Source organism: Ursus maritimus, unplaced genomic scaffold, assembly GCF_017311325.1.
Source record: "Ursus maritimus isolate PB19 unplaced genomic scaffold, ASM1731132v1 scaffold_9, whole genome shotgun sequence".
Classification (NCBI taxonomy): Eukaryota; Metazoa; Chordata; class Mammalia; order Carnivora; family Ursidae; genus Ursus; species Ursus maritimus.
Window position 1 is genome coordinate 35,017,041 of NW_024427107.1, and position 15,197 is coordinate 35,032,237.

Genomic DNA, 15,197 nt, shown 5'->3' on the forward strand with positions numbered 1-15,197 from the left:
ACTGTCAACCCGGTACCCAAATAAAGGAAGGATGTTCCCCATAGGCAAGTCAAATAGAGGTAGCAACCTCCTTATTCTTCCTCATGAAAGAAGGGAGTTTTGCTCTCTCCTACTTCCTGAAAATGAGCAAGTGGGAGAAAATGAGATAAACAATCAATATCCTTTCTATTTAAAGACCCCTAACAAATTAATGAAAATAATTTAGTAGAATAGTCCAGTAGGAACAAAGGTGAGAAACAGCTAGTGAACACTCACAAAACACATACAAGTGAGTAACATATACAAATACACGTGCCAATCAGTTAACAAATATGTGCCAATCAATTAACAAAATGGGTAAATGGGTGAAATTAAACTTTTCTCTATTCAAATTGGTCAAGGTGAAAACATTAGGTATTATTAGAGTCACATTCAGATGCGTGGCTTAGGTGTTTGAATTTGCATGCTATACAGTTATCCTATATGGGAAAATGACCTGGATCATCAAACTATTACATTGGACACATTACTTAACCCTTTGTATGTCACTTTCCCCATCTGTAATCTTGGGACAAGAGCAGAATCTACAAACAGAGTTTCAGTGAGGACTAAATGAAAATTCATCTATGGCACCTAACAGTGCTTAACAACTAGAACAGACTAGTATCACTGTTTTTTATTATTATTTTTACCACTATATCATGGTTATTGTTATGCTCATGTTCAATAGGTCGTACACTCTTATACACTGCTGGTGGAAGTGCAAATTGGTTCTGCATTCAAAAAATAACCTAATAACACATCAAGTTCTTTTAAAAAGTTTATGTTTCTTGGCCAAATAATTATGTGGCTCTATTTCTTAGAAATAACTAGGAAAAATAAATAAATAGAGTGTCAACAAAAATTTATGCAAAAATATGTTCATTATAACTAACAGCTAAAATCGGAAGTAACCTAAATTTTTGTCCATTGGTATAATCGCCATAAATTATATTCACTTACATGGCAGAATATTGGGTTATATTGAAGATATTTTAGTGAGTTTAGGAAAACTATGGGCAAATAATGTGCAGTGAAAAATATAAATATTTTTAAATCATATACAATATAATAATTATATGTATATCTGTCCAGGTTTATATCTCTATTTTATCTAGCAATCAATATATTAGGATATTAAATCTCTCAGACCTTGCAGTGGTTGTCTTTGAGTGGAAGTGCTGAAGATGATTTTAATGATTTTCTTTCTAACTCCTGGATTTTATTAAATTTCACTCCAGGAATTCATACATATGATTAGTCATATTATAAACTATATCACAGTTAAAGAGTTATTAGAAATTATGCATTCAATACTAATTCAATACGAAATTGAATATGCAGTTAACAGTGCAGCTATCAGGAAGAAAACTATTGTTTTCACATTTATTTTGATATTTATTATGTGCCAGGCATTGCAGTAGGTGTATTGACATATTTAATATGTTCAAATGGTGATTATAACCTTTTTAACCACCATCCTCTGCCTGTATTACAAATAGAGAAACAAAACCTTAGTTAGTTTAAGAGATCACTAAACATGGTAGAATTGATATCTCAACTGGTCTATTGTTAACGGCCATGATATAGGCATTGAGAAATATACTCTATCTGAAGGTTATTAATCATTTTGCTCTTTATTTATAAGATATGGAGATATATAGCTATTTCAGAGTGGGTATATGCCTATATTGGTACTTTTGAAGAAAAAAAAGGATTTGATGAAACCCATTAGATCAAATCTAAGAAGAGCTAAGCAGGAAACTGACTGCATCATCTTAAATGAAAACAATCTAGGCAAGTCAATGTCACTAGGACATTCTGAGTAGGAAGTGTGATTACTCCTAGATCAGTGCCATGAAAATAAAGAAAAGGTTGAAGCTGCTTCAAAAAAATGAAGAAAAGTTCACTTTATTTTAGATATGCTATTTTGAAACTTATCATTTGAGATCTATTTACACCAAAGTGCATACATACTTTCCGAGTATAAATGCATGGGGTCCTGAATAGAGATGAACAGAACACTCAACTTGAGGGAAAGGTGTGATGATACTGATATCCTTCCTCCTATCATTGCCCTAACCCTCTGTCTTGAATTGAAGATGAGGCAGGTAGAAAAGGAAAAGGCTGGGTAATTGCAGAACAAAAGATAGGGAACTGAGTCTGACCACTGACAGAATGTTTGACAACTGAGTATACCCTGTGATAGCTCTGTGTTTTCTCAGGGCCACAAACATCCTGTTGTTGCTCCAGCCCACAGGCAGGCATGTGCACAAAGATCCTATTAGCTCACAAATGATGGAGAATAACCCCTCCACCAGAGGCGCTAGAGGACCAATTGCACATTCACAGTATATTTAGAGTATATGCCAAAAAAATCAGACAGCACCTGTGCATAGTAATTTGCACAGAGCATGTGCAATGGTATTTAAGTTCCTGTAAATTTCTTCCTATTTGTAGAACCCGACTACATGTATATTCCACCCCTTGTCTATAACTGTCCATAAAGATGAAAACCCCACACCCCACCTACTCCTTCCTTTTTTTTTTTTTAAGATTTTATTTATTTATCTGACAGAGAGAGAGACAGCCAGTGAGAGAGGGAACACAAGCAGCGGGGAGTGGGAGAGGAAGAAGCAGGCTCTCAGCGGAGGAGCCTGATGTGGGGCTTGATCCCAGGACTCCGGAATCACACTCTGAGTCGAAGGCAGACGCTTAACGACTGAGCCACCCAGGTGCCCCCCACCTACTCCTTCCAACTCAGATCCTCTGAGTGAGCCCACACTCCCTTTCTTTGCAATAAGGGTTCTGCTACTATACTTTCCTCTGATTTGTCCTTGAATTCTTTCTCCCAGTGAAGTCAAGAACCTGGCACCAGCTGGTGTGGCGGTTGAGGTCTCAGGGCCCCAAAACTCCCCTAGTCTCTGGTATCAAAGAGATAATATTTAGGAATGAATGTTCTCAGTGTTGAACATAAATCAGGGTGAGTTAGGTTAGTTCGACATAACTCGTATGAGTTCGTAATAAACACAGGTAAAGGGAACTATTTCCCAAAGCTTCCTGAAAGATTCTCTTATTTCCTCTTGGTGACTTGGGCCAACTGACCTCAGGCTGAAATGCAAAGAGTTCTACTTGAAGTCCTTCTTTACTTGACTAAAATGATTATTTTAAATATATTAAGCAAACGAAAAATTTATGATCTGTCTGGAAATTTACTTTGTAAGATACCCTATCTCTAGTTTTGATTTCATTTATTCCATAAGTATTCACTGTGTGTTCAAAATAGTAAAGAAAATGGGCTATACTTAGATCAATGGAACAGAATAGAGAACCAAGAAATGGACCCTCAACTCTATGGCCAACTAATCTTTGACAAAGATTTCCAGATTTTGGAAAGAATATCCAAAGGAAAAAAGACAGTTTTATCAACAAATGGTGTTGGGGAAATTGGACAACCACATGCAAAAGAATGAAACGGGGGGCGCCTGGGTGGCACAGCGGTTAAGCGTCTGCCTTCGGCTCAGGGAGTGATCCCGGCGTTATGGGATCGAGCCCCACATCAGGCTCCTCTGCTAGGAGCCTGCTTCTTCCTCTCCCACTCCCCCTGATTGTGTTTCCTCTCTCGCTGGCTGTCTCTATCTCTGTCAAATAAATAAATAGATAAATAAATAAATAAATAAATAAAATCTTAAAAAAAAAAAAAAGAATGAAACGGAACCATTTCCTTACACCACACACAAAGATAAACTCAAAACGAATGAAAGACCTAAATGTGAGACAGGAATCCATCAGAATTCTAGAGGAGAACACTAGAGGAAAATTCTAGAGGAGAATTCTAGAGGAGAACCTCCGTGACCTTGGCCGCAGCAACTTCTTGCTAGACATGTCTTCAAAGGCAAGGGAAACAAAGACAAAAATGAACTATTGGGACTTCATCAAGATGAAAAGCTTTTGCACAGCAAAGGAAACAGTCGACAAAACCAAAAGACAACCAACAGAATGGGAGAAGATATTTGCAAATGACATATCAGATTAAGGGCTAGTATCCAAAATCTATAAAGAACTTAGCAAACTCAACACCCAAAGAACAAATAATCTAATCAAGAAATGGGCAGAAACATGAACAGGCATTTCTCCAAAGAAGACATCCAAATGGCCAACAGACTCATGAAAAAATGCTCAACATCACTTGGCATCAGGGAAATACAAATCAAAACCACAATGAGATGCCACCTCACACTGGTCAGAATGGCTAAAATAAACAAGTCAGGAAATGACACATGCTGGCAAGGATGAGGGAAGAGAGGGGAACCCTCCTACACTATTGGTGGGAATACAAGCTGGTGCAGCCACTCTGAAAAACAGTATGGAGGTTCCTCAGAAAGTTTAAAATAGAGGTACCCTATGACCCAGCAATTGCACTACTGGGTATTTATCTCAAAGATACAAATGTAGTGATCCAAGCGGGCACCTGCACTCCCGTGTTTATAGCAGCAATGTCCACAATATCCAAACTATGGAAAGAGCCCAGATGTCCACTGACAGATTAGTGGATAAAGAAGATGTATGTGGTATATATATACACAGTGGAATACTACTCAGCCACCAAAAAAAAAAAAAAAAAAGAAGTCTTGCCACTTGCAATGACATGGATGGAACTAGAGGGTATTATGCGAAGTGAAATAAGTCAATCAGAGAAAGACAATTATCATATGATCTCATTCATATGTGGAATAACAGAGGATCATAGGGGAAGAGAGGAAAAAATAAAACAAGATGAAATCAGAGAGGGAGACAAACCATAAGAGACTCTTAATCATAGGAAACAAACTGAGGGTTGCCGGAGGGGAGGGGGATGGGGGATGCAGGATGGGGTAATTGGGTGATGGACATTAAGGAGGGCATGTGATGTAATGAGCAGTGGGTATTACATAAGACTGATGAATCACTGACCTCTACCTCTGAAACCAATAATATACTATATGTTAATTAATCGAATTTAAATTTTAAAAAATGTGCTATATATTTTGTGCACCGAAAAGTTACAAATAAAGAAGGAACTGATTAAGACAAAGTGTAGTAGGCTGATTAGATAAAGGCAGGGTCTTTTTTTTTTTTTTTTTCTTAGAGAGAGGGGGAGGGAGGGGCAAAGGGAGAGGGACAGAGAGCAGCTCAGAGCCTGACCAGACAGGGGGATGGATATCACCACCCTGAGATCATGACCTGAGTGGAAATTGAGTCCTGCATTTAACCTACTGAGCCACCCAGGCACCCCAAGGGCAGGGTCTTGAGGACTGAGGAGGACTTTATGTTGGAGGGGTGGACATAAAATATAGCCATTTTTCCCCAGAGGCAGAAATTCAGTAAGAAACAATGAGTTAATGTCAAAGAAGAGGCAGAAAGGAGAAGTGTGAATATAATTACATGAACTGATTTTGATATGAGATGCATGGTTATCTGTTAAGTCAAGGGAATTAGGTTGGAAGTTTAAAAGTTTAAACGTTACAGCTAATTTAATTTTTCTGGATCCCTTGCAAAGAAATAAGCTGCAAAAGAGAAAACATTTCCTCTGCATGTTTCTATTGGGTAGAAAAACATTAATACCACTCATCTAGCTAAAATTTTTGTTGATAAAATCACTCTCAAAAAGGACTCTAACGAAAAGTTTCATTAGGTAAAAAACTTTTAAATAAACTGGGGTTACTTGCTACTTGTTTAATACATAGTCATAAAAATGTGTTTAATATACCATAAAAATGTATTTTCTTGTTAGTATTTCCTTCTTTGGCACTGTCCTACACGAATAAATCTACTAGAACGAAATGAGTATCAGTTTTCTTGATCTCATGTTCTATCCAATATGCATCCTTTAATAATAACATTAAAAGGATCAGTGGTTCTAAATAAGTAAATGTTGGCAAGTGGAGGGAAGTTCTAAAAAAGCACCATTTTTGCTCTAAGAAAATAGTCTGAATGCAACACACACACACACACACATACACACACACACTTTGGAGACTTCTCTGCTCTAAAATAGAAAGAAATGATAAAGTTTGGTTTAAAAAGTTAAAATAAAAAAAATCAGAGAAAGGGGAATTTAGACTGGTTATTTAGTATATATTCCAGATTAATATAATAAGGAATCATCTTAGAGTGAAGTCCCATTTCCTATGTGTAAAAATAAACTGCAGTAAATAAGAAATAAGTTATTATTCTGAAAATTCTTATAATATGCTACTTGAGATGACTTTTCTAAGTCTGAAACTGAATACCTCAGTGTTTAATCAGAAACAAATATTTACTTTTATGCAGAGGCAAATTTAAAATTAAATGTATTCAAGACATAGTATGAGACTCTGATGAGAATATTTTTTAAAAAACTGTAAATAATGACTTTAATAAATTTGAACTAGAATTGCCACAGAGAAATAATCAAAGGCTCTTGCTTTTGGATAGAATGGAGTCACAGAATTTTTTACATTTGAAAAAGTCAAATTTTACAGTTAAAAATTAAATTGTTCCTTACATATAATTATATGTTCTCATTTTAATAAAAACTACTATTGCTGTTATGTGCTTTCAAACACTACCCCATTTTTATTTTCTTTTAATTTTTTTACTATCACATTTTTAATATTCTGTAATTCTCCAGTACATGTTTTGAATTAAACGATGGCATAGGAGATAATATTGAAAAGAGGCTGCACGATTTCAGTAGAGAAATTAACCCTGAAAAGATGCACACTCAACTCTTCCTATTTTCTTCCTTCTGAAATAGTTTATATTCTGCAACCTGAATAAAATTTCCTAAATCATCTCTATGTTCATTTTATTCCCTTGCTCAAAAGAGTTCAGTGGATTCTAATGAGCCATAAGAAAAATCGATCTCATTAACATGTCACTAAATAATTTCAACAAATTAGATAAAACCAACTTTCCTAGTTTTAGCTATTACTACTCTTCACTTAATTATCCTGTCATCTAGACTTGTGTTTCTCAGGCAAGGGTGATTTTGCCCCAAGTGGACAGTTGACAAAGAGACATTTTTGATTGGAAGAAATACTTGGGTTCCTGGTGGCATTTATGGGCAGAGGCCAGAGACAATGCCATTAATGTATATGGAACTCCTCCCCACAATTTTTGAAATCTGTCTACTTCAAAAGAGATAAACGGTGTCACGGTTAATGGAATCTTTATATTTACTTGTAGGATGGATTTATTTATGGATCTGATTTTGTAAATTTTGCAATGAATGCAATGATTTTGAATTGCATATTACTCTCTTATTTTAGAATAAGATGTTTTTGCTATTATGTGTTTGTATATTTCCTTTGCTTTAACTTCCCACTCTTTCCTCCTTTGGGAGAATCTATAATTCTTAAGCTGGAGCTATCTACCAGGTCTTCTTTATCTATCCTTGAATTTCACATCATTTTATCTTACCACGCTTTTCTGAAAATGCTTACCAAGATTTCCTTCCACATGACAGACTCAGTTTTTGCAGTAATAATAGGTTTCTTTTCCTGTTCCATCCATAGAGAGCCTTTATGGGTATTCAGAGTTGTTTCCAATATCATTGTTTTGATTCACTTGATAAAATATTTTCAGTGATAGGCTTCTCTCCTGAGTCTTCAAGTAGATTGTCCCTTTCCCTGGTTCTTTAGTATCTTCTTAATGCTCTCATTTTGTTATTACCAACTAGGTACTTTGGGCTAGTTACCAAACTTTCTATGCCTCAATTTTCTTGTAAAATGGAAGTAATTCCACTATCTAGTTTGTGGTGTGGAGTAAATGAGTTAGGGACATACAATGAATTTAAAACAGTATCTGAGACATACTAAACACTCAATTAAATTTGGCTTTATGAAACTTTGAATAAGATTGATGATAAACCAGCTGAGAAGTGTCTTTTTTTTTTTTTTTTTGAGAGAGAACACATGTAGAATGAGGGGGGAGAGGCAGAGCAAGAGAGAGAGAGAGAGAGAATCCCATGCAAGCTCCACGCCCAGCGTGGAGCCCAACACGAGGCTCAATCTCACAGTCCTGAGATCATGACCTGAGCTGAAATCAAGAATTGGATGCTCAACTAACTGAGCCACCCAGGTGCCCCAGCAGAGAGGTCTTTAATTACTTCTTGATTTCCCTGTTTTCTTAGGTTCTTGATTTCCCATGATCTTCGGTCAATCTCCATTTCTCAGTACACATGCATCTATTACAGCCTTGCCTAAGACAAGTGCAACTTCCTCGAAGCCCACAGTGGTCGTGTTCTCTGATGCATTAAATCAATGACAAACTACAATTTCCACTGTGGATTGCACCAAGAGCTATTTCTGCTGCTGCCTTGATATGTAATCAGTACACTGGGGAGGAGGTGAATTGTGGCAACATTTGATTTCAAATGAAGCGAGTTATAAATTAAATGTGAGAATAACTAGTAGATAGTTTTGTTGTGCTTAAACTGTAAGGAAATTATTAAAGTGGTACTATAAATTAATTACTAATCTTAATAATTGAGATAAGACTATAAAATTATTAATTTTAATAATTACATTTTCTCAAAAACTCAGACATTAATTTTTTATATTGAAAAACTAATGGCTAAATTTGAAATTTCTACTATATTTTGCCTTATTGATGACCACCTAAATTTAAAGATAAATAACATATATGAAGATAAATAACAAAGAAAATTCTACAAATATAAGGAGAGGAATAACAGAAGCTAAATAATAGTCAATAGGTCAAAATCTGTATTAAGGCAAATTATGGTTAAGCAACTAATTCACAGAGGCAGAGTGTATCTAAAGTCAAACTAGTATTGTTTTTACCTCCTATCATATTGGTGTGGCAGACAATGGCTAGTTGCTCATCAAACCTATCACCTTTCTCCAGCCTTCCTGAGATTAGGTGTGGCCACGGAATTGAATTCTAGTTCGTGGAACTTGTCAGGAATATTATTACCACCTGCAGGTCTGGCACATAACACGACTCCATGAGCAAATCTACCTCAGGTCTCCCAGCTACTGACTGGATGTTAATACCCAAGGCAACTCTGGAAATGATGTGTGGATGATAGCTGAGCCTCGATTTTTCTGGGACTTAGATCAAGTGAGTGGACAATCCTCTTCCCCACCACATGAGCAAGAAATAAAATTCTATTGTGTTAAGCCACTGAAATCTCTGGTCTTACCTGTTTCATTTATTAAGAGTTTGATATTATCTGTATTTTAATGTTCACGATCCATCTATATACTTCATTTAAACGGATATAATGAAATGTTTTGAGTGTGATGACACCAATTCATCTGCTTTTCTCTAACTGCACACAAGGATCTAATAACTAAGTAGATACTGCATACTAATCATGTGAGGCAATGTAACTGAGAGGTTTTGAAAAACTCAAGACTATTAAAGTCACCAGTGTACTGAAATAAAATAAACTCAGTGAAATTAAGTTCATTCCAGGAAAGAAATCAGAAGGAAAGAAGTCATGTTGTTAAAAACACACAAAAATATCTCTATTATAGTTTTGAAAGCCAAGTTAATTTGAGAGAGAGCGCTTCCAAGTTTTGGTAAAACATGGTAAGGTAAGAACTATGTGGTAGAAAGCTAATATTCTTAGATTTTAAAATCTCAATAAGTACTTTGGTTTTAAAGATAGATTAAGGTCCTTGACTGCCTAGTCATATCAAGTGATTCCCTTATCTTCAAAAAAAGCACAGGAAAGATTGATCTGGACAATATTCCCACAGACTGTAGCACTTCCAGGCCTCTTGGTAAATATCTATTTGGCATCCAACTTTTCCTGTCCTCAAAGATCAAAGTCAAGATCCTGTAAGCATCAGAAAAATATTATATAGCAGTTATGGTTGCAAAATGAGCAGAAAAAGTTGGGAGATGGCAGACAGCTGGTTAAGGCCTAAGTTTACTTCTTGGCACCAACACATCTCTAGTCTGCCAATGACAAAATATCTCCTACAGAAAGTTAACTCTCCCCAGTCGACATAAATCAAGTCCATTGACTGAGGCATCACATTGTGAAGATTTTTAACTTCAACTAGGTTTATTCAAAGAATGAGCTGCCTTACATGTAGAATTTGACTGCTTCACATTTATCGGTTATATTAGCCAGGATTCTCCAGAGAAACAGAACCAGTAGGATATCTACGGATATTTAAAAGGAGATTTATTATAGGGATTAACTCAAAAGATTATGGAGGCTGAGAAGTCTCACAACATGCCACCTGCAACCTGGAGAACCTGGAAAGCCAATGGTATGATTCAGTCAGAGACTGAAAGCCCAAGAACCAGGAGTTCTGGTCTCCAAGGGCAGGAAAAGATGTATGTTTCAGCTCAAAAAGAGAGAGAAAATTCCCCCTTCCTCTTTTTTTTTTTTTTTTGGCCCCCAATGGATTAGATGATGGCTGCACACATTGGGGAGGGAGGATCTTCTTTACTCAGTCTACTGAATCCAATGCTAATCTCCTCCAGAAACACCCTCACAGACACATCCAGAAATCATATTTTATTCGCTATATGTGTACCCCTTAGTCTAGTCAAGTTGACACATAAAGCTAACCATCATGATGATGTAACAGATTTAAGGGTTTTGATGTCTTGATACAATTTCTATCATCATTTCTCTCTCCCTAATTCTTAGGTGGACTGCCACGACAGCCCTGCGCACCTCCTGATCATCTTCTTACCTCAGGCAGTGATTTTTCTGATAATAAACAGAGCCAATGCAACACATTCTTCTTGTTAATAGAACTGCAACTCTATGGTATAATAAGACTTGCCTCTAGATATTTTTCTGTGGTAGTTTTATGTAACATTTTAATAGGTAACTTTTTTGCTTAGAGATTATCAATTTGAAATCCTATTACTGGGGTACATACTTGTCTAATTAGAAAGAATCTTTGTGATAAGTTTGTGTTTACGTTGATAGCGCCATTTAAACTCTATACTGTAGCCAAGGAAACAATATGATAATGATGCTTAAAATGAATCTTAACACTTTTCTAGAGTTAAATTTTCCAACTCACATTCAGGCAATGTATACTTTGCGAAAAACCATATCACAGTAACATTTTCTATTTAGAATTACTATGCATATGTTTTGCTTATCCACTCCAGGAAAAAAAAAAAAACCTCTTGGAAAAAGTGGCATTATTTTTATTAAGTAGGAGAGAGAGAGAGAGAGAGAGAGAGAGAGAGGTGTATTTATTTATTTAATACAATTATTGTGTAATTTACTTAATGGGTTTTAGCTTGAGTTTTTGAAAGGTATCATGACTATAAGCAAATTGATAGGAAAGTGGGTAACAATGAATTAAAGGTTACTGGCAGCCTAAGACACTGTTTATCTCTTTTGAGGTAGACAGAATTCAAATTGCCTTCATTAGCTGAGCAATATGCTGTGGAAAATGAGCTGGGTACTTATCAAGAGGCTCTTTCATTTGCATTTTTGCTAAATTATCAAGCTGCTCTGTTTTCTAGGTGCTTAAGAGCTGTGAATAGGAAAGAAAGAAAATTTCTCAGTTAAGTAAGCTTGGGGGCATTTGAGGACTAGAGTAAAGAAAAGAAGAAGTTTATCAATGAAGATGTCAGAATTGTTCCTTGTATATGTGTGATACAAAAAGATAATCTTACAGACAGTTAGGATCTAGGATGTAAAAATGCATTAATTCTCCCCACATTCACCAGCAACACAGCAAAGCTAGAGGCTGTTCTTTTGATAAATGATCAATACTTCAGCATGACACCACCCTAGTTGCCCTGCTGTTGCTAGTTAAAAGTCTGAATTTCAATTAAGCAGTAAATCTTTACGGTATTACATCTTGAACAGACAGTTAACTTCTCCCTAGTCCCCTACAATTCTGAAACACTATGATTTTGTAGTCATTTTCTTTAAGCTCACTCAAAAGAAAAAATATGTTTATATGATCAGTAAGGAAATATTTTCTTCCAAACGAAACACTAATTATTAAATAATTTGTTTTGTTTAATAGTATGCCTATGTACAAAAATTATTATATTTCTCCAGTATAAATTAAGAGGCAATCAAATGTATTAATACATAATCTGAGTCAAAAGTCCATTGACATGATTGTATATCTTTAGTTCCTATGTTCTATTTCAATTCTATTCTATATATAGAGAGAATATATATATATATATTATAGACTTTTCCTTGGAAAAGTCGTGCAAAACACAGAAGCATTCATAACAGCAATCACACTTAAATCAGTGTAAACATTCTCATTTCCTCTGTCATCTCAAATGTCCCTATAGACCTTTTCTTAAAGCTTTTTGGTTATTTTCAAAAAGCATTTCTTGATACCTAAAAAATGCAGCTAATAGAGGATACGTCTAAAAAATGTGTGCAGCTTTCTTAAGGATTTCAATATTTTAAGGGAAAATACAGGCCATTTGATAGGCATCATCACCCAAATTAACATGACTTCAAAGCTCCAGATTTGTAGTAGCCTTAACAATTAATCTATTATTAGAATAAAATATACTTTTGGAATTATAATTACTGCAATAAAAATAATTTTCTGTTTAGAATTTTAGAAGAAGTCTTTTCCCAGAAGCAAATGCAGTTTTGCCTCCATCAGCAAAATTCTACCATTATAAGTGCCATTCTTCTCATTTAGAATGCAAACATTTATATTAACAATTGACAATTGACCTGAAGATGTATGAGCTACTTCATTAGAATGCCTGTGCAATTTTTTTTTTTTAAGATTTTATTTATTTGACAGAGAGACAGCCAGCAAGAGAGCGAACACAAGCAGGGGGAGTGGGAGAGGAAGAAGCAGGCTCCCAGAGGAGGAGCCCAATGCGGGGCTGGATCCCAGAACGCCGGGACCACGCCCTGAGACGAAGGCAGACGCTTAACGACTGAGCCACCCAGGTGCCCCTGCCTGTGCAACTTTGATAAAAATAAGATAGGGGTGCTTGGGTAGCTCAATCGCTTAAGCATCCAACTTTTGATCTCAGCTCAGGTCTTGATCTCAGGGTCTTGAGTTTGAGCCCCATGGTGTGTGTGGAGCCCACTTAATAAAAAAAATTTTTTTAAATAAGATAAACACATTTAATTTTAAATGATTTATGTATCACACCAGTGTGGGCCTACTACCATGTTGCAGATATTTTATTATTGGATGCTCAGGCATAGAGTACGTTAAACAATCCTGAATAGAAAGCATGCCTACTTGCAATGTCCCAGCCCTGCAATACAACCTGCAGAGTGAAAATAAGCATACAGCACGGTAGAGGCTTCTTGAGCTATGATCGGTTAGCCAGGAATTGAATGCAGCCTGTCCAACTTCAAAGTTTTTGGCTTTCATGACACTACTATATAGTGAAATCTCCCAACATACTTGCCATTTGTCTCCAAATCAGTTCTTAAAAATGAAGTCATAATTTCATAGTCAATATACCTATTAATAACAATGCAAATGGCCATTTTATTGAACAGTAGATATTTTATTTTCTTTTGGAAAACAGGAGCAAGTATTTATTATATTTTCTTTCTTTGAAAATTGATGTTATTTTAAATTTAACTCAACTTATTTCATTCTACCTATAATGTTTGAACCCTGTGCATTCTCAAAATGCAAGGCTATTACACTAATCCAGCTAACTAAATTTTCTGATGAACTAACAAAGCTTAATTTGATGGCTGGGTTTAACTCATCAAGGAGGAATTAAGACTTTTATCAGCTGATTAGCTGTCATTAAAACAAGGCATGCTGTATTTTCAACAACATTCTACTATAGTGAAGAAGAAAAATATTTGTCTTAATTACAAGAATTGCAAGAGGTGGATGCTTAGGCATCTTCTAACTCTAGGATCCTGTACTTATGTGAATATTTTTTAAACATAAAATTGAATTATGAATTGTTGTCTAGGAAGCAACACACGCTTCTTACATGAAGTAACTATTCTTTCAGTTATTGAGTTATTTTAAATTTATTTTTGCATATCAGAATAATTTTAAAGATTAAAAATCTGACAGATTTGTTGGAACAGATTTGCAAAAAGCAGTTTTTTGATAAAAATAAAGAAAGATATAACATAAAAATAATAAATTATGTAGTTATGTCATATTGGGATACCAAGAAAATGGAAATAAAGATGAAAGTGGCAAAATTTTACAAACTAGATAGGTGATAATAGAAAAGAAAAGAACAAGAAAGGTGGCAGAAGCTACACCACAAAATGTCAATCAGGTTAAGTTTCAAGTGGAAACACTGCAATATAGTGTAGCAAAAATAGCAGAATTTCCTTAAGCATGGTCCATGATTTAAAATACTATGAAGTCTTTTAAATGACATTTTATAGAAAACAAAATTCACTTTATTCGCAGAACACAGTGTAAAGTTCTAACCTCTAGGCAACAGACCATATGAAAAACTAGTAATATCTACTGACCCATACAAATTCTTGTTCTAAAATGTTATCAAAAGCCTCATATCGTGTTTTTCATTTTAAAAACAAATTTAGAATCAACACCTTAAAAGTTTTTAAATTAGTAAATCACTTAGGCATTTCAAAAATAAAAATAAAAACAGAACTATTTGCAATGAAAAAAGCTATGCACTTACCATCATGATTAGGATTTCCTAGTGTCCACGGCTCATCTGAGTCAAAATGAGTATCTCCCCCAATTCCTGGTCCAGGGAAGTAGGCATGTGCCAAAAACCCTCCCTCTCCATCAAAGGGAGAACTGTCTCCATGAAAACCAGATGCGAAAATGATGGTTATATCCACATCACGTTTGCCATTTTCCAATTCGCTGTAAGGAACTTCTTCAAATGTCAGAGGAGTTACATTCTGCCACACGTCAAAGGCACGGCGAATAGCTTTGCGGGTTTCAGGGTCTCCTACTTTGGGAGTTACGTTCTTTATACTGAAATTTAGAGAAGAGAATAATAAGTATGGTTTTTTAATATACAATCTGACTTATTACAAATTGGCTTTTTACAGATTTTGATCTATTCAGTTGAGTAAAATACTAGAAAAACAGTCTTATATGAAATAGGAAAAATTAATCAATGCCTCATGTCTTTATAGCCAGGTTTCACTGCACTGGGGTCACTTAATTCTCAGCAGTACAGTATTCATCTGGCAAGGCTATAAACAGAAGTTCTCTGCAGAATGGGTTAAC

The 15,197-nt window shown here is 35.4% G+C and overlaps 1 protein-coding gene across 1 annotated transcript in view; it reads right to left on the reverse strand.

Moving 5' to 3' along the window:
• The window catches only part of MMP16 (matrix metallopeptidase 16), a 281,580-nt gene that overhangs the window by 106,178 nt on the left and 160,205 nt on the right, over positions 1-15,197 (reverse strand). Inside the window, exon 4 of the mRNA XM_040625800.1 lies at positions 14,635-14,939. Within this exon, the coding sequence (XP_040481734.1) occupies positions 14,635-14,939 (305 nt within the window). The remainder of the gene's footprint in view (positions 1-14,634; positions 14,940-15,197) is intronic.